Below are 23376 nucleotides of genomic sequence, written 5' to 3'. Positions count from 1 at the left end.
TCTTGCTGGATTATATGAGAACCCCGTGGAACATGCCTCTGACTTGCCTCTGTGGTGCTGGAACTCTAGGCCTTTTCCTACTGCAGCTGTATGTGGGGGTGGAGTGCTGTCCTTGGGCCTACCTCCCCCCACTGAGGTGTGCCTACTCTGAAGATGGAGTGCCACTTGTACAGAGAAAGCCCTGAGCAGAACTTAGGGGAGCATAGGATCTTTCAGTGGAGGAAAGTGTCAAGTATTGGGTGGTCGAGCTGCATGAGCATTAGAGGGACAGCTAGTTGGGGAGGGAAGCCACAGCTCCAAGACCAAATGGAGAAGTTGCTTACTTGTGTAAATAGTCTTGCTGGAACACAGCACTCATGTTTGTGTTTACATTGTGGAACTCCCAAAGCAAAGTTGGGGAGCTGAGAACAAGGCCATATGGCCCACAGAGGCCAAAACAGTTATACTCTACTTACAGAAAAAGCTTGCCAATCCTCTTTTAGGAGATTCAGGCCGAGTCTCATGGCATCTGGGAGAACAGTACCTCCCAAGTGGTAAGTGTCCATGGGTCTCCTAGGAATTCAAGAAAATGCAGCCTTCTTGTGAAAAGTTGGGGAGGCCCTAATGGAACATTTTTGAGGCTTCAAGACTGGCTGCTGCTGCTACTGGTGGTGGCTGGATCACTCAGTGGGTGAGGATACTGACCCTCCCATATCCTTACAGCTGTGTGGACCAGGATATGGGTGTTAGCAAACTGCTGAAGACAGGGTACTCATATGTCATGAATGTCTGAGGGTCTGTCTTGGTCCACCCTGCAATTTGGGTTCTCTGCCAAGTCATGGTCATTGGAACTTTGGGGACAAATGTGATCCCTCATGAACCCTAAGACAGCAGCTCAGAAGTACCTTGTACTTTTAGACTGTGCCACCTGAATCTGGCTCCAGAGGTCCAAGAGGAAAGAGAACCCACTTCCCTGGGCCCACCCTACAGCCTTGCTGGGATCAGTCCTTCACCTGTGCAGCTCTCTGGAACCATGCCACACAAAGCTTCTTGAAATGCAGATGTTTAATGATCTATTCTACATGAAAAAATTGGACAATGAGGAATTTCCACAATGCCTGGAAGTGAGACCCAGACACTTGCAAGAGAACAACCTGTTTTGCCTCCTACAGAGAAATGCTCGGGTCCAGAAGAGGAACAGCTAGAGGCCAGGTGGGCATGGCTTCAATCAAAGGAAGTCTTCCGAGCAGGTCTTGTTCTGGAGTACAAACTTGGTTCTCCAGGGCTCAGTGCTGATGGTGAAGAAGCAAGTGATGGTCTGAGGGAGCAAGCACAAGAATGGAGGGTGGGTGAAGAACACTGGAAAGCAGTGGCTCAAGCTTTAAACACAAGACACATCCCAACCACCCATCCCAAGGTGAACAGCTATGGATGCAGGCTGTGGTCCTCTGATGTACCGCCATCCAAGGCCTTCCAGTTTTGGACCTAGGACCTGTCCTGACCTTAGGGGCACATGTGTCATACTCCTTACCTTGGTCTGTGGTCTCCAGGGGCACACTCAAACTGACCCAGTGTGACCCATGCTCCTAGTGCAGCATTGGGGTACTCTTTACCAGTGGGTGCTATTTCAGAGGAGCTTCTGGTCAAGGTGGGATTGCCCCAGAGCTGGGGTTCACATTGACCGTTTTCCTTGTACTAGTTGCTGGTAGTTCACTGGGACCCAGGTCAGGGCATAGGAGAAAGGGCAGTGGGGTCCTTCCTTAAGCCCCATTCCTTCACACTGTTGACAGGGCCAATGGGGACTTCAAAATAGTCAGTGAGGCAAAGATGCTGTAGGCTACCCTAACATGCCCCTATTCCTGGAGGTCAGGAAGGGAGGTGGGTAAAGTTCAGAGAAGAGACATCCTGTCTCTTCCATCCAGAAGACTTGGATCCTCATGACCAGGAGCAATCTGATATCAGTGAGGCCCAGGGCACAGGCAGCTGGAATGCAGTGAGTGGGCAGAGTTGGTTCCCAGATTGGCCAGGAGCATACAAGTGGATCTTGGGGCTGGCTGGCCCAGCTGTGCTCCTGCTGCAGTGCCAGCAGTGGACATGGCAGGGCCTGCAGTTCCCTCACTCATCTGTGTTACTAGGAATGCCACTGTCATCTGCCCCATCTCCCCATCTGTCCCAAGCTGCATCCTCAGCTGTGTGACCTGAGGGATCTGCTGTGTGTCTTACATTGTTCAGCTCTGGGCTTTCTTGAAAGGGACAGTTGTCAATGTCGTCATCAAATTTCTCACATTCAGTTCTGCGAAGCTTTATCTCCATGGAGAATGTCAGGATGTCTTCTATCTGTGGTACATGGAGACATTACAATGGCAATGTGCTTCTCGGTTCCTGTGAGGAGCTACTAATGTAGATCCACGAAGTGTAGGGAGAGCCCCAATCACTCCTCCACTAGGGAGCTGTCTCCGGGCCTGGGTCAGCTTGTTGCGGGTAAAGCCAAGCTTGGGGAATTCAGAGCAAAGAGGACTGAGGATGTTGTTGAGGCCAGGGATAGATGCCGGCTGAGTCACACACCATTTATACATCTCACCCCACAGCATGATGTCCCCAAATACCCCAGGGAGACCCAGACTGACTTCCAGCATGCTTCTGAAGCTACAACAGCACTCTCAGGAGACAGGTGCCAAGTGCCTGGGAGGGTGTTGGCTCTGCAACAGTTTGCTGAATAATGTGAGCCCCAGAGTAGGAGAGTCATTTATGACACCATTGGCACACCTTTCACCTGCCCAAGAACAGGAAAATGTCCTACAGTGTTGCTGGAACACTCACATGTTCTGCTGAGCATACACACACACACACACACACACACACACACAACTATGGTTTCCAGATACCTCTTGTCCTATTACAAAGTACAGCTGGAATTTTCTATACTCTTCTCCACTCTATCTTCCTCATTCCACTCCATACTCCCCACACCCTAACTTAGTGTGAATGCAGCTCTAGGGAGCCCAGAGCAGATCTGTGAGTGCAGATCTAGGAGCCCAGAGCAGAGCTCGTAGAAAGCTCAGGCAGTAGAACCAGCCAGGACCTGGCCCAGCAGTGTTCACAGAGGCTGAAGGCTGTGCAGGGTGGAGCTCCCATTATCCTTCCTTCAGGGTCTCAGGGCAGAGGTCCAGAGGGAGAGAAAGGAATGCGTCAGGCCCCAACACATGCACACATGCACACACACTCACAGACACACTCAGACACACATTCACACACTTTCACACACACACCAACACACTTGCACACATACTAACACAGCCTCACTACACACTAACACACACTCACTCACATCCACATGTACACACAGAGACACACAAAGTGACACACACCCCTCAACTCACACTTTCACATATACACACACACTCACTGACACAATCATACCTACACCCTACCCCCCTACCCACCCAAGACTGTACATGATCCTGATGCAGGCTGTGTGAAAACAGCCTTCCTGGCTCATTCTGCAGACACTCCTTTACAAGGACAATCAATGCTCTAGGATTGAGAGCCAAGGTCTGGGAAGAGTGTAGAATAGCATCTGCCACCATAGGTAGAGACCACAGGGGGAGCCCAGAGAAGAGGTCCCAAAGTCACAGGGGCTGCTCTGGATGAAGGAGAATCCTTATTGCCCTGATATTCAGGCCCTTCTCCCTCCCTCTCTCTCGGTGTCTGCTCTCTGTTTTCTAATTATCTCCTTGTACTTGTTCCTTAGAATATTTCCTCAGCTTATGTCTTCTGTGGGTCTTTTCCTTACTCAGGATCTTTATCACCTCATAGTTTGTATTTTGAGTCATTCATCATAATGTTATAAAATGATGGAGATTAAAAATATACCTTACATGAGAGTAGATTTTGTCTGAGGTATTTAAATTTCCACATTTTTATTTTATAAAACTGAATCTAACTGGACAGGTTGTACTTTCCGTATTTTATGAACTTCAGACGGTGAACAAGATACCACGATAAGACCCCTCCTCCCACAACCCTGACTTTATAGCAAGTTCAGGTCATCGGGCAGGAAGATGTGGTCACCTACCTGTTCCTTCCAGGAATTCAGGATGCTCACCAGCCTGTAGGCCATTGAGTCCTTGCTCTGTAGGTTGAATATGTGCAAGGCATACTCCACAGTGGCAGGGAAATGAAGTTCTATATCCCTTTGTTCATAACTGTCTTTCTCTTCTTGGGAAATCCAGCTGTGAGTCACCAGGAGCTGGGAGCCTAGTAATAGCAGGAGCATGGCCCAGGGCAGAGCCCACCTGAACAGCAAGTGCAGCATGGCTACAGAAATCCGGAGACCCACTGCCTTTTTTCTTGTAGCTCAAGCTCCCTCCAAGCCTCCCTGGACATTGGTCCAGTCCATCAGCTTCAGAACAATTTCTCCCTCTGGATATCATATCTGCTATTACACACTGTCCTTTCCCACATGTCACCCTGCCTCCCATTCCAAGTGGCATAATTGCTTCTTGTCCAGACAAGCCCAGGCAGAATGGGTTGCAAAGAACCAGCAATGGGAGGGAGGCATCCCTTGTAGCCTAGCCCCAGCCATAACATCCCTATCAGCTCCTTAGTGGGGAGAGACTTCATTTGGTTGCCCCAGAATCCAAGGCTGAAACAAGGATACAAGAGCAAGACATGGAAGTGGAAGGTGACCCCATGGCAGAGCAGTAGGGTGAGGACCATGGAGATAAGGACATAGCCAAAAAGGATGAGTGACTGAGAGCCAAGTTGGGGGGAGACAGAGGTAAGCTACACAGAGAAAACTGGTATCTTTGGAAAGAAGCATTGAGGTCTTGATGAGTCCAAGTGTCTCTGTCCCTCTCAGCTCCCCAGTCCCCCTTGAGTAGTGGAGCAGAGAAGGCTCACTGGCCCTTGGGGTGATGCCAGGAAAGGGAAATTCAGGGTCTTGGAACCAGGAGCTTCCAGCTGAGCTCACTGCATCTCCTTTTGCACTCCTCAGCCCCTGGATGTGCTGCCACTTGCTCAGTCTGGGGCCTGGCAGGATGATGTAAGCACAAGCTCTCCAAAGGTGTTGCAGCAGGGGTGACCCTTGACACACACTGGGTCTATAGATCCCTTTGTAAGAATTTTCTCTAGAAGAGAGAGGGTGGAATGAGGGAGAAGCAGACACAGAGCAAAGCCAGTGAGCTCCCAGGGATGGCTGAGCTGTGACCATTGGGTGAGCATCAGTGCCATCTCGTGGTGAAGGTCCTCAAGGCTCAGTGGACACAATTTCCTGTGTGCAGAGTCTGGGTTCTAGAGAGGGACTCTCACCATGTCCATGTGGAGCAGCAGATGGGGCTCTGGAAGGACTAAGGAGCACATCTTTCCAAACAAGTCTTCAGCTCTGTGCCTGTGAAAGGCTTCAGTACTTGTATGCCGCTTCTTGTGAACTCAGGGAGACCAGAATGCCCTGAAAGGCCTGTGGACACCCAGAGCCCTGGGCCTTTCCCTCAGCCAGGACTCTGACCCAGTCAGTCTGGCAGGCCTGGCAAGTTTGCCTCTTCACCTGTTTCTGGATACTTCACCTCTCAGGGGAGGCTTATCGTCCTGGTCTCTGGTCCACATGTTGGGGAGCACAGTCCCTGGGCTTGGGAGGGGGGAGTTACAGCTGAATCATCAGGAGAGGTCACTCAAAGGAAGGGCACGGGGTGGGTCTGAGGATGGTTTGTGGGGCCACACTGGATCAGGGAAGGGGTTGGAACTCCATGCCTGGTGCAGGATTTGCAGACCCCGGGCATCAGTGACCAGATAGATGATCCTACAGACAGAAAGAAGGCTGCTTTGAAGCTGACAGGATGTCCTCATTGCACAGAGGCCCTCAGAGCTGGCATCCTTCCCAGGAGCTGGACCTCTCCACCCCAAGTTTTGCCGTTCTTAAGTTGCCTACAATAGGAGACCCTGCCAGGTGCCCTCAGCTAATGCTATCCCCTAAGAACTTCATCTCCTTATTATAGGGAATGTGAGCATCCTTGTGTCTTATCCTCCATGGTTGTTTGTGATTTTTCTCTTCAGGCAAAGTTCCATGGTCCCTATTTTATTGTCCCCCAACAGACTCCATTCTACCAGGTTGTGATGTGTTATTTGTAATGATGGTAGGATAGTTTCATCGGTGTATACTCATCTCCAAACTCTCAGTTGTAGATATTAAATGTTATAGCTTTTCTGTGTCAATCACTCTTCTATAACCCACATTAACCAAAACAAAAATTAAAAGTAAAAAAAAAAAGGAAAGGAAAGGAATGAAAGAGGTCTTATCATTTTCAGATACATTCTCAGATAGCTTTAAGTTTACACATACTGAAGCTTAAGTGATGTGGTTTTTAGCCCAAGAATGACTGTGCATGTTTAGAGGTGGGATAAGAGTGTTTGCAATCACAGCAATGTCACTGTGGATTTTCAGTGGTGGGGACAGGCTGCGGAAACCTGTGTGAAGTAGAATCTTGACATACATGGATAGATTCCAAGCGACCCAACAGAGCCAGCAAATGCTCTGAGGCTACTCACGGAGGCCACTCACACTTTGCCATGGAAAGGGCCTGCAGGACACAGATCTGTCCTACATATGCCTGTGTCTTCCCCATCCAAGGGAATGTCTTTGCATGATCTTATAGGAGGCACGATTTAGACCTCTGTGCACCACACTGGTCCTCACAGTGCAGCTAAGAGGAAGTTGGCGGCTGATCCCAGACCTGGGATCACAGATGCATGGACACACTACTCTTACAAGTGTGTTTATACTCTTGACAAGTCCTTAGTGGTCTGCAGTGGTTTCCCTGTCCAGACTGAGAGCTACTAGCATATCAAGAAGGAATGAGAAGCATAATAAGCCAAGGAATGAGAAGAGTGAATGTGTATCTTACCCTGTCAGAACCTGAAAGACATAGGCACAGATGTTTTGTAGGCCCCGGGTAAGCCCAGTGGTATATGATCCCCATCTGGGTATATGAAAGCCTATAGCAGCCTTTCACAGCCTTCTGTCTGGCCACATATCCATCTGGGATCTGGGATGCCTTTTCTCCAGGGACTCCTATTGATCCTTCAATGCCCAAACCAAATGTATCTTTTCTCTAATGCTGTCTTGAGGCCCATGGCAGAACTCTATCTCACTAACCTGAGTAATAAGTGTTTGTCTCCTGGGAGATGCAGGCCTTTGTCAGGCCCACTTTTTTTGTTACTGGCACAGAGTGCCCCATGTAGGTCACATAGGAAGGTCTCAGTAACTGCTCACTGAAATGGGCCTGATTCTTTGAACCCAAACCCTGTATTTCTGGAAGCATTCCTTTCCTTTCAGAAATCAGGAAATGTCAGCATGGCCAGGACCAAACCATCAGCTCTTCCCTGTGGAGACAAAGGTAATGCAGCAAGCAAACAGAAACCACCATTTCTGTCCCAGACACAAGGCATGGCAATCCTCCCATCTCCCTCCCTCTGACCTCACTGCTCAACACCTTCTAGGCGGTCTGACTCACTGCCCAGCCTAACTCTGCCCTACCCTCCAACTGCCCTGCACCGTCTTGCCCAGGATTGCCTGTTTGGCTTCCAGACCACTTCCTAAGGGCCCTGCACCTCCAGCTTGATACTGCCTCATGGGGCCCCACCCAGATAACCTGAGATGCTCAGGTTCCTGTGCTGGGAAACAAGTCTATGCCCAGAGTTCATGTGAGTAAAAGAGAAAAGCAGGAACAGAGAGAACCCCAGGACTCAGGACATAATAGAGCAATCACAGATCAAAGGAAAGCACTGAGAGGCAGGAGAACTTCAGGCTTATCAGAGCTGCTCCCTACCTTGTCCTCCCTTCCCTAGGGCTTCTATCTTGAGAGCTCTTCTTTCTTGAGTCTTCAGGAGATGTTGAGTCCTGATCATGTAAGGCAGGCATCTCATTTAGACTTCCAGCTAATTTAAATAGATAAGGAGGAGTAACAACTGAATATACAAATGACAAAAGAAAGAATAAAAATATTAATATGACCACAAGATATGTGACACCTCCACCAGGAATCGCTTGTGGCATGTGCAGATGGAAAGTCACTGTAGTAGTTTTCTCCCCCTTCCACCAATCCAGCCTGCTGTGTGTTTATGAGCCAGTGGTCTTACAGACCCATTTAGGAGGAACAGGCCCACTGACCCCTTGTCCCAAGGCAGCTGGGCTCCCACTGAACCAGAGTGTCGCTCCACTCACTCCTCCATGACTTACTGTTGCAAACCATTCTTTGTCTTTCTTGTGACCAGAGCTGGCTACCCCATCTCCTTCATTGTCTACATGAAAACAGAGGCTTTCCTTGAACTTGGGCTATACAGCTTAACCCTTGAACAAGATGGGGATTAGAGGCATTGATCCTTGTGCAGTGGGATATGTCTGTAATTTCTGACCCCCTCAAAATTTAGCTAAGGTTGACAGGAAGCCTTACTGATAATTTAACAGTTGGTTAGCATGGGGGCACCTGGGTGGCTCAGTGGTTAAAGCCTCTGCCTTTGGCTCAGGTCATGATCCCAGGGTCCTGGGATCAAGTCCCAAGTCGGGCTCTCTGTTCAGCAGGGAGCCTGCCTCCTCCTCCTCTCTCTCTCTGCCTGCCTCTCTGCCTACTTGTGATCTGTCTGTCAAATAAAAAAAAAAAAAAAAGCCTTTAAAAAAAAAAACAGTTGGTTAGCACGTATTTTTTTGTGTGTGTGTGTTATATCATATTAAATACTATATTCTTATAATCAAGGCAGATAGAGAAAAGAAAATGTTAGTAAGAAAATCATAAGGAAGAGAAAATACATTGACAGCACCATACCGTATTCTTTTTTTTCTTTTCAGTGTTCCAGAATTCATTGTTTATACACCACACCCAGTGCTCCATGCAATACGTGCCCTCCTTAATACCCACCACCATACTGTATTCTTAATTGGAGAAATCCTACCCATACATGGACCCATGCAGCTCGAATGCATGCTGTTCAAGTGTCAGCTGTATATGGGCAAAGTGGATTTGAAAACTGAAACAAGAAGAGAGAAAAACAGCCAATCCTGTTATAAATGTGCTCATGGTTGTTGAGCTCTTGTCTCCTAAGGTATCTTTCTCTGGATTCCAACAGACCCTGAGCTCTCTCACTTTGGCTCAATGCAGACCTGTACCCACCTTTTCCTTTGACAAGCTTGCCATGTGCCCCGAACAGAATTTCTCCTAACATTGCCCACTTTTTTCTTTCCTGTGTACTTTAGTTTTTTTTTTTTAACTTCAAAATATTCTCCATAAATTTAAAAAGTATTTTCATACACAAACACTTTTACTAGGTAAAATGTAGGTTTGCCTCAACAGAACTGAAATTCCAAATAACAGTGCCTTCAAGAAGCAAGCTTATTATTTTTTTTCTCAGTACAGACAGTAGCTGATACTCACATGGGCTCACTCTTGCCAGGTGCTGCCTCAGGCTCTCTACAAGCATTGTCACATTGAAACCTCACAGGGAGAAAGTCAGCCAAAATAATATATGTTATTAATTTGAAGGCTTTTACCATTTTGCATAAATAATATCATACTGCATTTCTTTACACTTTTACTCAACTTTACACTTCTACTCAAATCATATTGGTGAGGTTGCCCATGTAGGCACTTATCGATCTAATGCATTAAAACCTTACTGTAATTGACCATTGTTAATGAGATCATTCCTTGCTGAGTGACACTGGGTTGACCTACTCTTTTCCTGTTAAAGTTGGGCCTGCGACAGGCACCTTCATCCTGGTTTCCATGTGCACTTATGTGAGTTACTCTGGGTGGGGCCTGGAAGGAATATTGCTGGGACATGGGATAGCCCCTCCTTCACCTTTATTAGGATCACCATGCTAATGATTTCCATTATTATACAGATTAAAGTGAAGACAGCACAGTGTATCAACATTTTTGTTGAGGGTTTTGTGCTCTTTTTATGCTTATTAAAAAAATCCTCTCCCATATTCTCCTATACTTTCTTTGAGCTGTGTTATTTTCTTTGCTTTTCTCCTTTATGTGTGTGATGCAGCTGGAGTCTGAGTGTGTGTTAGGTGTGAGGTAGGGATCTAAGGTTTGACACCCATGCCTTCCCACCCCCCCCCCACCAGCCCTGGATGCATAGCTGGCTTTTCTAGCACTGTTTATGGAACAATTCCTTTTTTACTCCCAGAGTCTAATAGCCTGCCTGTCTTATGGCCATTTTCTAAAACACGTTGGTTGCTTTTGAGTCTCTTTTCTACTCTACTGATGGGTGAAGAAGATACAGGCCTAATATAAGAAAGTGATCATTTGACCTTGGCCAGAAAGGGAGTAAATGTCATAGGAAGCCCTTCCTGGATTAGCCATCATAATTTATGCTGTTGCTAATATTCCCAGCACCCAACCCTACAAGCTCCACCCTGTTCCTTTAACATTTGGAGACATGAGATTTCTTCTTTTATCCTTTTCTGAACTTTTGTGGGTTTGTTCTTCAAAGAGTTTGTCTTCCTGGGAAGTTGGAATTATCTCTTGGATGCAGGCAAGCACTTTCCCAGAAGAGCAAGAGAAAAAACTGCGGGTGCAGACTCAGAATGTGTGTTGATTGCAAAGAAGCTGTATCATCACTGTATCCATTTATAGAGGCTGAAGTTTTTAGATGATTTGTACGGTCAATATGTTGTAGTTTATAGAAACCATGAAGGAGGCAAAACAGAGTCGAGGAGGTCTTTGGAGTTAGACACACCTGAGTTTGGGTCCTATTTTGCAGCTCTTGCTGGTTTCAGCACTGGGACACAATTTACTATACATGAGCTTCTGTTTTCACAACCATGAAATTAGAATGATCTGGTATCTTACCCAAGGGGTTGTTATGAAGTGAATGAGAAAATGTGCATGAGACAATGACAAACAACCTGGCAGAACTAGATGCTCAACAAATCCTATTTGTGCTGTTTGATTCTTCTCCTTTTTGGAAAAGTATCCCCCAGGAGCCAAGCTTGTTTTTAACCATCCTCATCACCAGCAGAAGATTATTGAGTTAAGGTGTGCACTACATATTCTGAGCTATGGGACTGGGGAGCTTGTGGAGGAAGCAGCGAAGCAGAGGTTTCTTTGGCACCCCTGGGATGGTGGGGACACAGGATGAGGCACTGTCATTTGGCTTTAGGTTTAGACTTCTGGTCTGATTCATATTGAGATCAGAGCTTAAGAAAACTTAATCTAGAGATTTAAATAGGATGGTTTTCCTTTTGAGAAGTTCTGACAACTAAACTCACCCTCTTGAGCTTTGAATTCAAAGTATTGAGAAGCTTGGGTTCAAGTCCTTGTATTCTGACCTTGCAGCTGGAAAACCCTTACCCCATACCTAGGCTTCCCAAGGCCCCTTCCCCTCTTCTATGGCATGGTCATTTGTGAATTTTACATGAAAGGCATGTGCAGTGATGATGTGTGGCCTCTCACACATCAGTTAACTGCTGCCTCATAGAGTACCCCTGTTCTCTGCCCTGATGCTGAAGTCCAAGCAGCTATGGGTTCTCCTTGTTCTCTGCTGGGAGCAAGTTTTCTGTATTATAAAATAAGGCCTAAGCAACAGATGCAATCATTGGCTGAGGCCCTTGAAACCTTCCGTCCAACTGCTCTGTTTTATTTTATGCTGGCCTTTTGTCACAGAAGCCCTGTCTGCACAGCCTGTCAGGGTTGTCCTGCCTTGGACATTTTACTCACATTGTTCATGGTGTCCTCAATTCTTTTCATTTGACAGTTTTTGGGCAATGTTTACTGCTGCTTCTTTCAAAACAGTCTCTTTAAACCTGGCCAATTTGACAAACGTGTCCTTTTTGCCTTCCTTAATGGCTATCCAGGCATGGACAACGGCTGTTTTCCCCCTTGAAATGGTTCCATTCAGAGTTCTTTTTGGGTATCCTGCAACAGTTTCCGTTGACTCGGCCAAATTTCCACTTCCTCAAATAGTGTTGTTTGGAGATTAACCACAAATGTCCAACATTGGCACTTATTTTGGAAACATAAAACAGTCAACTTCCTGCAAATATAACACTCCTTTTTGGGGGAACAAAACACTAATTCAGTCCAGTTTCCACCTTTTTACTTTTCCAGACACATCAGCTGCTCTTGACTAAGTGAATGTCTTTCTTAAGCCTCATTGCAATCCATGTGAATTCAGGCTAAAGAATTAGGTTTGGGATATATATCTCCAATGTCCACACACAGTGATTGAAGTTAAAGGATAACATATAGTAGTATTGAAATAGAAATATCAAATACTGGAGATGGATTTGTGCCTGTGTGGATCAATTGCCACCTTTCATATCAGAGATCAGACAAATCTTATCCAATGCTGACAAATGTCTACAGCCTAGACAAGTCATAAGGGAAGACACTAGAAGAACTGGAGCACAGCAGCCTGCTTTGAGGGCCAGGAGAGAAGCATGGAGCAGATGAGACTGTTGCTTTTCATCTTAAGTGCATCTGTACTTCCTATTATGTGCAGATATTACTTTGAACAAAAATAAGATAATGGTTCTCAGCTTTTTTTTAAAAATCCTCCTGACTGTAAAGGGAAACTGTCAGACTTAATAGAGCATTGAAGTTTGGGGGCCAGGGTCAAGAGGGTGAGAGAGTACCTTAAGGGATGCTCTGACCTCCTTAGGGTTTCTCCCTTTTCTTTAGGGGGTGCTCTATCCTCCTTAGGGGATGATCCATTCTCCTTAGCAGTACCCAGGTGAGCATCAGGACAGGACAGGAAAGTTCCTGGAAAACTGAAAATCATTCAGCCAGTAATTTGTGGCACTTGTCTTTAGATTTTCCAATTAAATTATCTAAGATAACCATGGGGAGTTCTTCATTCACGACCGCATGTTTCAAAAGCCTAAAGCCTGGGTCTTCACAGTCAGATTCTGAGGGTGTAGAGTCTGCCTTCAGGATCCCCAGTCTATACCCATCTCTGTACTCCTGTCTCTGTTTTTGGACATTCTTCTTCAGAGGTTGCATATTACCCTGTCTCATGAGATTGCAAGATTGCTTTGGAAAAATTGAATTCACAGCAATATTTACTCAGTCTAGCACTAAAAAAACTCCCAGCCAACTGATAAAACAAAAGAACCTCAGGAAACCAAAGAAATGCTTAGTGAAAGCTCAGAGCACTGATTTCAGCCCCAGCACAGGTATGCTCTGGGCACAGAATCTTGCCTATTCTTCTCTGTCATTAGATGGGTATTAAAGTCCTGAAGATGTGACCAATTTCAAAGTCTATTTGGGTTTACTTATGCCATAGGGAGACCACTGAGCTCCACCAGACCCTGCGACTTCAAAATACAACTTACTTTCAGAGTACTCTGCTTATCTTTCTTCAGCATTGCCAGCAATATGAAATCTGACTCCCCACCAGAAACACCTGGAGAGCTTAAAAATGTATATAGATTCTGAGGTCTTTTCTGATAGAGTCAGACCCTCTGGAAGTGGAGTCTGGGAACCTGCATTTTTAACAAACCCTCCTGGTGATTCTGGTGTAGCAGCAAAGGCATCATCTATAGGCCAGTATTTGGAAAACACTGAGAAGAAAGTCTCGAGGGTCCTTTGAGCTCTCCTGTCTCACAATCTTTGAATCAATGAATGCATCCCTAACACAGGGCAACATGCCAGTAGAAGGAGTATCGGAAGGATCTTCAGGGTTGCCCACAGCTCACAGCATGTCACTTAATGCAACACACCCATCCATAAGGAATATTCTGCCCATGCCATACATCTTGCAAGTTGTGATTACTTTTGGGACCTGGAAGGAGCTCTTATGAGAAGAGCACCCATTGCTCCTGCCCCTCGCTGTGACACCTTTGTGTCCCAGCCCAGCAAGTCCCTGCTAGAAGTGCACAGGGCCTGTAGTAGAAGGTGAAAGTCCTCCTCAGAAATTCACACTCCAGTGGTGCCTGAGTGGTTCAGTGGGTTAAGCCTCTGCCTTAAGCTCAGGTCATGGTCTCAGGGTCCTGGGATAGAGCCATGCATCAGGCTCTCTGTTCAGCAGGGAACCTGCTTCCCCCTCTCTCTCTGCCTACCTTTTTGCCTACTTGTGATCTCTTTCTCAGTCAAATAAATAAATAAAATCTAAAGAAGAAGAAGAAGAAGAAGAAGAAGAAGAAAAAGGGGAGGAGGTGGAGGAGGAGGAGGAAGAGGAAGAGGAAGAAGAAGAAGAAGAAGAAGAAGGGGAGGAGGTGGAGGAGGAGGAGGAAGAGGAAGAGGAAGAAGAAGAAGAAGAAGAAGAAAAGAAGAAGAAGAAGAAGAAGAAGAAGAAGAAGAAGAAGAAGAAGAAGAAGAAGAAGAAGAAGAAGAAGAAGAGAAGAAGAAGAAGAAGAAGAAGAAGAAGAAGAAGAAGAAGAAGAAGAAGAAGAAGAAAGAAGAAGAAGAAAGAAGAAGAAGAAGAAGAAGAAGAAGAAGAAGAAGAAGAAGAAGAAGAAGAAGAAGAAGAAGAAGAAGAAGAAGGAGAAGAAGAAGAAGAAGAAGGAGAAAGAAAGAAAGAAAGAAATCCGCACTCCAAATCCTGTTCTACCCACCCCAGTCTCGGTGATGTGTAAGACCTTGTCCTTTTGGGAAATTGTTTCTGGCATGAGGTGAGACTTCAGTGTCTGCAAGTATGAAGATGTGACTGATGAAAGAAACAATCTAGGGAAAAAATAAACTTGCCTCAATTTGGAGGTTTTTTCCACTTTTTTTTATTGTGGTAAAATGTATATAACAAAGTTTACTAACTTAACCATTTTTAAATGCATAGTTCAGTGCCATTAAGTACGTTCACATTGTTGTGAAAACATCACCATCATCATATTCAAGACCTATTCATCTTCCCCATCCATACACAGCTCCCTATTCTCCCGTCCCTGAGCCCTTGGCAGAAAGCCCCTGCTTTCTATCCCTATGAATTTGACTACTCCAGGCCCCTCATATGAGTGGAATCATAGAATATTTGTCTTATTGTGATTTAGCATACTATGCTCAAGGTTCATCCCTGTAGCAGGTGTCAGGTTTCACTTCCTTTATATGGTTGGAAATATTCTATTGTATGTACACACCACATTTTGTTTATCTATTCATCTGCCCATGCACACTTGGGTTTCTTCCACCCTTTGGTTATTTTGAGTAATGTTGCTATGAACATGGGAGTACAAATATTTCTTTGAGTCTCTACTTCAAATTTTTGGGGGTATATACCCAGAAGTGGAATTGCTATATTATTTGACGACTCTATTTTTAAATTATTGAGGAGCCACCACACACATCATACTGTTTTCTGTAGTGGCTATACCATTTTACACACCCACATCAGTGCACAAAATTTCCAATTTATCCACATCCTCACCAGCACTGATTATTTTCCATTTTTTGCTGTTGCTTTGCAATTTTTTATTAATACTCATCTTAATGGGTGTGAAATGGTATGTTTTGCAGTTTTCATTTGCATTTCCCTAACGATTAGTGATGCTGATTATTTTTTAATGAGATTATTGGCCATTTGCATATTTTTTCTTTTTTTTTAAATTCTGTTCTTAAAAAAAAAATTCTGTTCTTGTTTTTAATTTAATTTTATTTTTCTCAGTGTTCCAAGATTCCTTGTTTATGCACCACACCCAGTGCTCCATGAAATACGTGCCCTCCTTAATATCCACCACCAGGCTCACCCATCCCTTCACCCTCCTCCATTCCAAAACCCTCAGTTTGTTTTTCAGAGTCCACAGTCTCTAATGGTTTGTATCCTCCTCCGATTTCCCCATATTGACTTTTCCTTTCTTTCTGCTGATGTCTTCCATGTTATTCCTTATGCTTCACAAGTAAGTGAAACCATGTGATAATTGACTTTCTCTGCTTGACTTATTTCACTCAGCATAATCTCCGCCAGGCCCATCCATGCTGATACAAAAATTGGGTATCATGTCAAAAAATGTGCAGAAGACATGCACAGACACTTCTCCAAAGAGGACATACAAATGATTGACAGACACATGAAAAAATGTTCATGCTCATTAGCCATCAGGGAGATTCAAATCAAAACCACATTGACATACCACCTTACACCAGTTAGATTGACCAAAATTAACAAGACAGTAAACAACATGTGTTGGAGAGGATGTGGAGAAAGGGAAAACCTCTTACACTGTTGGTGGGAATGCAAGTTGGTGCAGCCACTTTGGAAAACAGTGTAGAGATTCCTTAAGAAATTTTTTTAATTAATTTATTTTTTTTAAATCATTTTTAAAGTTTATTTTCAGCATAACAGTATTCATTGTTTTTGTACCACACCCAGTGCTCCATGCAATCCGTGCCCTCTCTCATACCCAACACCTGGTTCCCCCAACCTCACACCCCCACACCTCTTCAAACCTTTCAGATTGTTTTTCAGAGTCCATAGTCTCTCATTGTTCACCTCCCCTTCCAATTTCCCCCAACTCCCTTCTCCTAACTCCCCATGTCCTCCATGCTATTTGTTATGTTCCACAAATAAGTGAAACCATATGATAATTGACTCCCTTTGCTTGACTTATTTCACTCAGCATAATCTCTTCCAGTCCCGTCCATGTTGCTACAAAAGTTGGGTATTCATCCTCTCTGATGGAGGCATAATACTCCATAGTGTATATGGATCACATCTTCCGTATCCATTCGTCCGTTGAAGGGCATCTTGGTTCTTTCCACAGTTTGGCAACCGTGGCCATTGCTGCTATAAACATTGGGGTACAGATGGCCCTTCTTTTCACTACATCTGTATTTTTAATTTATTTTTATTTTTTTTAATTTTTTATTTTTTCAGCATAACAGTATTCATTATTTTTTGCACCACACCCAGTGCTCCATGCAATCCGTGCGCTCTACAATACCCACCACCTGGATTCCCCAACCTCCCACTCCCTGCCCCTTCAAAACCCTCAGATAGTTTTTCAGAGTCATAGTCTCTCATGGTTCACCTCCCCTTCCAATTTCCCTCAACTCCCTTCTCCTCTCCATCTCCCCTTGTCCTCCATGTTATTTATTATGCTCCACAAATAAGTGAAACTATATGATAATTGACTCTCTCTGCTTGACTTATTTCACTCAGCATAATCTCTTCCAGTCCCATCCATGTTGCTACAAAAGTTGGGTATTCATCCTCTCTGATGGAGGCATAATACTCCATAGTGTATATGGACCACACCTTCCTTATCCATTCATCTGTTGAAGGGCATCTTGGTTCTTTCCAAAGTTTGGCAACTGTGGCCATTGCTGCTATAAACATTGGGGTACAGATGGCCCTTCTTTTCACTTCATTTGTATCTTTGGGGTAAATACCCAGTAGTGCAATGGCAGGGTCATAGGGAAGCTCTATTTTTAATTTCTTGAGGAATCTCCATACTGTTCTCCAAAGAAGCTGTACCAATTTGCATTCCCACCAATAATGTAAGACGGTTCCCCTTTCTCCACATCCTCTCCAACACATGTTGTTTCCTGTCTTGCTGATTTTGGCCATTCTAACTGGTGGAAGGTGGCATCTCAACGTGGTTTTAATTTGAATCTCCCTGATGGCTAGTGATGATGAACATTTTTTCATGTGTCTGATAGCCATTAGTATGTCTTCATTGGAGAAGTGTCTGTTCATATTGTCTGCCCATTTTGATATGATTGTCTGTTCTGTGTGTGTTGAGTTTGAGGAGTTCTTTATAGATCCTGGATATCAACCTTTTGTCTGTACTGTCATTTGCAAATATCTTCTCCCATTCCGTGGGTTGCCTCTTTGTTTTTTTGACTGTTTCCTTTGCTCTGCAGAAGCTTTTGATCTTGATGAAGACCCAAAAGTTCATCTTCGTTTTTGTTTCCTTTGCCTTTGGAGACATATCTTGAAAGACGTTGCTGTGGCTGATATCGAAGAGGTTACTGCCTATGTTCTCCTCTAGGATTCTGATGGATTTCTGTCTCACTTTGAGGTCTTTTATCCATTTTGAGTTTATCTTTGTGTATGGTGTAAGAGAATGGTCAAGTTTCATTCTTCTGCATATAGCTGTCCAGTTTCCCCAGCACCATTTATTGAAGAGACTGTCTTTTTTCCACTGTATATTTTTTCCTGTTTTGTCGAAGATTATTTGCCTATAGACTTGAGGGTCCATATCTGGGCTCTCTACTCTGTTCCACTGGTCTATGTGTCTGTTTTTATGCCAGTACCATCCTGTCTTGGTGATCACAGATTTGTAGTAAAGCTTGAAATCAGGTAACGTGATGCTGCCAGTTTTATTTTTGTTTTTCAACATTTCCTTAGTGATTCGGGGTCTCTTCTGATTCCATACAAATTTTTGGATTATTTGCTCCAGCTCTTTGAAAAGTACCAGTGGAATTTTGATCGGAATGGCATTAAAAGTATAGATTGCTCTAGGCAGTATAGACATTTTAACAATGTTTTCTTCCAATCCAAGAGCGTGGAATGGTCTTCCATCTTTTTGTGTCTTCTTCAATTTCTTTCATGAGTGTTCTGTAGTTCCTTGAGTACAGATCCTTTACCTCTTTGGTTAGGTTTATTCCCAGGTATCTTATGTTTTCTTGGTGCTATAGTAAATGGAATCGATTCTCTAATTTCCCTTTCTGTATTTTCATTGTTAGTGTATAAAAAAGCCACTTATTTCTGTACATTGACTTTGTATCCTGCCACGTTACTGAATTGCTGTATGAGTTCTAGTAGTTTGGGGGTGGAATCTTTTGGGTTTTCCATATAAAGAATCATGTCATCTGCTAAGAGAGAGAGTTTGACTTCTTCATTGCCAATTTGGATACCTTTTATTTCTCTTTGTTGTCTGATTGCTGTTGCTAGGACTTCTAATACTATGTGGAACAAGAGTGGTGAGAGTGGGCATCCTTGTCGTGTTCCTGATCTCAACAGGAAGGCTGCAAGCTTTTTCCCATTGAGGATGATATTTGCTGTGGGTCTTTCATAGATAGATTTTATGAAGTTCAGGAATTTTCCCTCTATCCCTATACTTTGAAGCATTTTAATCAGGAATGGATGCTGGATTTTGTCAAATGCTTTTTCTGCATCAATTGAGAGGACCATGTGGTTCTTCTCCCTTCTCTTATTGATTTGTTCTACCACACTGATTGATTTGCGAATGTTGAACAATCCTTGTAGCCAGGGATGAATCCCACCTGGTCATGGTGGATAATCTTTTTAATGCGCTGTTGGATCCTGTTTGCTAGGATCTTGTTGAGAATCTTAGCATCCATATTCATCAGTGATATTGGTCTGAAATTCTCCTTTTTGGTAGGGTCTTTGCCTGCTTTAGGGATCAGGGTAATGCTGGCTTCATAGACAGAGTCTGGAAGTTTTCCTTCTGCTTCAATTTTTTGAAACAGCTTCAGGAGAATAGGTGTTATTTCTTTTTTTTTTAATAATTTTATTTTTTTTTCAGCATAACAGTATTCCTTGTTTTTACACCACACCCGGTGTTCCATGCAATCTGTGCCCTCTCCAATACCCACCACCTGGTTTCCCCAACCTCCCACCCCCCGCCCCTTCAAAGCCCTCAGATTGTTTTTCAGAGTCCATAGTCTCTCATGGTTCACCTCCCCTTCCAATTTCCCCCAACTCCCTTCTCCTCCTATTATTTCGTCTTTGAAAGCTTGGTAGAATTCCCCAGGGAATCCATCAGGTCTGGGCTCTTGTTTTTTGGGAGGTTTTTGATCACTGCTTCAATCTCATTACTAGATACTGGTCTATTCAGGTTGTCAATTTCTTCTTGGTTCAATTTTGGGAGTTTATAGTTTTCCAGGAATGCATCCATTTCATCTAGGCTGCTTAGCTTATTGGCATATAACTGTTGATAATAACTTCTGATGATTGTTTCTACTTCCTTGGTGTTAGTTGTGATCTCTCCCTTTTCATTTATAGTTTTATTAATTTGGGCTTTCTCTCTTTTCTTTTGGATTAGTGTGGCCAATGGTTTATCGATCTTATTGATTCTTTCAAAAAACCAACTTCTAGTTTCATTGATATGTTCTACTGTATCTCTGGTTTCTACCTCATTGATCTCTGCTCTAATCTTGATTATTTCCCTTCTTATGTGAAGAGTTGCTTTGATTTGTTGTTGATTCTCCAGTTCTTTAAGGTGTAGAGTCGGCTGGTGTATTCTGGATTTTTCAGTTTTTTTGAGGGAGGCTTGGATGGCTATGTATTTCCCCCTTAGGACCACCTTTGCTGTATCCCATAGGTTTTGGACCGAAGTGTCTTCATTCTTGTTGGTTTCCATGAATTGTTTAAGTTATTCTTTGATCTCCTGGTTGATCCAAGCATTCTTAAGCAGGGTGGTCTTTAGCTTCCAGGTGTTTGAGTTCCTTCCACACTTTTCCTTGTGATTGAGCTCCAGTTTCAAAGCATTGTCATCTGAGAATATGCAGGGAATAATCTCAGTCTTTTGGTGTCAGTTGAGTCCTGATTTGTGACCCAGTGTGTGGTCTATTCTGGAGAAGGTTCCATGTGCACTTGTGAAGAATTAGTATTCTGTGGTTTTAGGGTGGAATGTTCTGTGTATATCTATGAGGTCCATCTGCTCCAATGTGTCATTCAATGCTCTTGTTTCTTTATTGATTTTCTGCTTTGATAATGTCTATTTCTGAGAGAGGCATGTTAAAATCTCCTACTATTAATGCATTCATATCAATATGACTCTTTATCTTGATTAACAGTTTTCTTATGTAATTGGCTGCTCCCATATTGGGGGCATAGATATTTACAATTGTTAGATCATCTTGGTGGATAGTCCCTTTAAGAATTATGTAGTCTTTGTTCATCTTTAAATAGAGTTTGTTTTTTTGTTGTTGAGTTGTATATTCTGGAAATTAATCCCTTTCAGGTATATGATTTGCAAATATTTTCTCTTGTTCTATGGATTGCTTTTTCACTTTTTTGATAGTGTCCTTTGTCGAGCAAAAGTGTTTTTTGATTTTTTTAAAATTTTGATTTGATTTTTTTCTTTGGTCCCCTTTTCTTTTGATGTCATATCCAAGAGATCATAGCTAAAGCAAATTTCATGAAGATTTTCCCCTGTATTTCCTTCTGAGAGTTGTATAGTTTTAGCTTTTACATTTAGGTCTTATAACGATTTTGAGTTTTTTTGTGTGTATGATGTTAAGTGAGACCCAACCTCCTTCTTTTGCATGTGGATATCTAGTTTTCCCAACTTTTTGGGTATCCTTGTCTTGTTTTAGCCATTTGTTGAAAAGATTTTTTTCCAGTTGAGTGGCTATTAGTACCTTTGTCAAAAAGAATTTGACCATATATGGAAAAGTTTATTTCTAGGCTCTTCATTCTATACCATTGATCTATATATCTTTTTTTATGTCACGACCACACTCTATGATTACTGCAAGTTTGTAGTCACTTTTGAAATTCTTTTTCAAATTTGTTTTGGTTATTTAGATTCCCTTAAAATTAAATGCACTGTAAGATGGATTTTTCTATTTCTGCAAAACATCATTGGAATTTTGCTAGAGATTGCTTTGAATGTTTAGACTGTTTGGTATAGTAAAGCCATCTTAATGATATTGTCATATCTTTCAGGGCACAAGATATCTTTCATTTATCTGTGTTTGCTTTACTCTCTTTCATCAACATACTGTAGCTATCAGTATATGTCTTTGATTTCCTTAGTTAAGTTTATTTCAAAGTATTTTATTATTTTTGATGCCTTTAAAAATATAATGGTTTTCTTTCTTTTTCAGATTATTTATTGTTAGTGTATAGAATACAAATGAGTTTTTTATGTTGACTTTGTATCCACAACTTCTGACTTTATTAGTTCAAATTTGTGTGTGATTAGGGTATTGTACATATAACATCATATCATCTGCAAACAGAGATAACTGTGCTTCTTCCTTTCTAATATGAATGGTTTTTGTCTTTTTTTCTTGATTCATTGCTCTGGCTAGAACTTCTAGTACAATGTTGAATAGAAGTTGAAAAAGTGGACAGCCTTGTGCTGTTCTGATCTTAGAGGATAAGTTTTCATTCTTTCACCATTGAGAATAAGGTGAGCTATGGGCTTTTCATGTATGACCTTTAAGATGTTGAGGTAGTTTTCTTCTCTCTCTGTTTTGCATTTGTTATCATAAAAAGGGCACTGAATTTTTAAAAGAGATTTTGCTTTTTAGAGTAGCTTTAGGTTCACAGCAAAATTGAGCAGAAGTTTACAGAGATTTCCCATTTACCCTCTGCTCCCAAACATGTGCCTCCCACATTATCAACACCCTGCTAGAGTGGTTCTTTTTTTTTTTTTTTTTTTTTTTTTTTACAACTGATGAACCTACATGGACACATCATTATTCCACAAAGTCCACAGTTTCATTCTGTGAGTTTGGACAAATGCATGACATGTATCCACCATTATGGTATTACATGGAATAGTTTCACTGCCCTAAAAATCCTCTATGCTCTTCCTTTTTATTCCTGTTTACTCCTTAATCCCTGGAAACACTGATCTTATTCCTGCCTTTATAGTTTTGCTTTTTTCCAGAATGTCCTCTAACTGGAATTCCAGTGTGTGCCCCTTTCATGTGGTTTCTTTCACTTACTCAGGTGCACTTAAGTTTTTCCTATGCCTTTTTATGGCTTTTTATAGCTCAATTCCTTTTAACAATATATAATATTCTGTTATGTGGACATATACCCAGCATATTTATCTATTCACCTACTGAAAGGTGAATGTCATTTGTTCCTGGCATTTTCTTTGTTGGGAAGTTTTTATTTACTGATTCAATATTGGAAATTGTCTTAATATTGTTGGCAGGGGTGGGGGAGGGAAGAAAAGAAAGAGGCGTCAATGCAGTTTTCAGTTTGGGTAGTAAAGAAAAGGATGGTTCCATTAATAGAGATGAGGAAATTAGGGAAAGAATGTGATTTGTGACAAAGAAAGGAAAGGAGAAAGAAGGTAAATTAAAAAAAAAGAGAGATAGGTTGAGAGGAGAGGAGGGAGAGAGAAGGAAAAATGCATGGCTGTAGCAGCACATGGCATGCTATAACCCACTTAGTTGTCCTAACCTTGTTGCCTTCAAAGGAAATATACTGAAATAACGTAGGTAAATATGGTCATTCAGTAAAAGTCAATTCTTTTGGTATATATCAGTAACCCTTCCCAATTAAAAGCTAAAAGAGGGCTATACAATCTTCTCTTCCTCCCAAACTTGTCACCCAGTTATAGAAGCAAGACTCTTCTATTCACACATTATTAATGTGCAGGCACCAGAGAGTCCTTTGGTCCCCCTCTAGCTCACTCTCCATTCTCCAGCTGGTGTTTGCTTGAGAGGGTGACTCCAGGATGAAGACATTCTGTGGATCAGACAGGGCTTCTCTGGGCTTGGCTCAGCATGGGAACCACCAGGAAGTGGGGTGTCA

General features: G+C 43.0%; 1 protein-coding gene across 1 annotated transcript; it reads right to left on the bottom strand.

Annotated features, from left to right (window-relative positions):
* Positions 1-1051: 1051 nt before the first annotated feature.
* Positions 1052-4402, bottom strand: LOC125109662 (cystatin-9-like). Its single transcript, XM_047746789.1, has 3 exons — positions 4055-4402; positions 2203-2316; positions 1052-1297 (listed from the first exon to the last, which is right to left on the bottom strand). Exons 1-3 carry the CDS (start codon positions 4292-4294, stop codon positions 1208-1210), a joined length of 444 nt encoding a protein of 147 aa, XP_047602745.1. The 5' UTR covers positions 4295-4402; the 3' UTR covers positions 1052-1207.
* Between the last annotated feature and the right edge of the window lie 18974 nt (positions 4403-23376).

Source organism: Lutra lutra, chromosome 9 (assembly GCF_902655055.1).
Source record: "Lutra lutra chromosome 9, mLutLut1.2, whole genome shotgun sequence".
Taxonomy (NCBI): Eukaryota; Metazoa; Chordata; class Mammalia; order Carnivora; family Mustelidae; genus Lutra; species Lutra lutra.
Note: the sequence above shows the minus strand (reverse complement) of the source record. Positions and strands in the feature narration are given on the sequence as shown.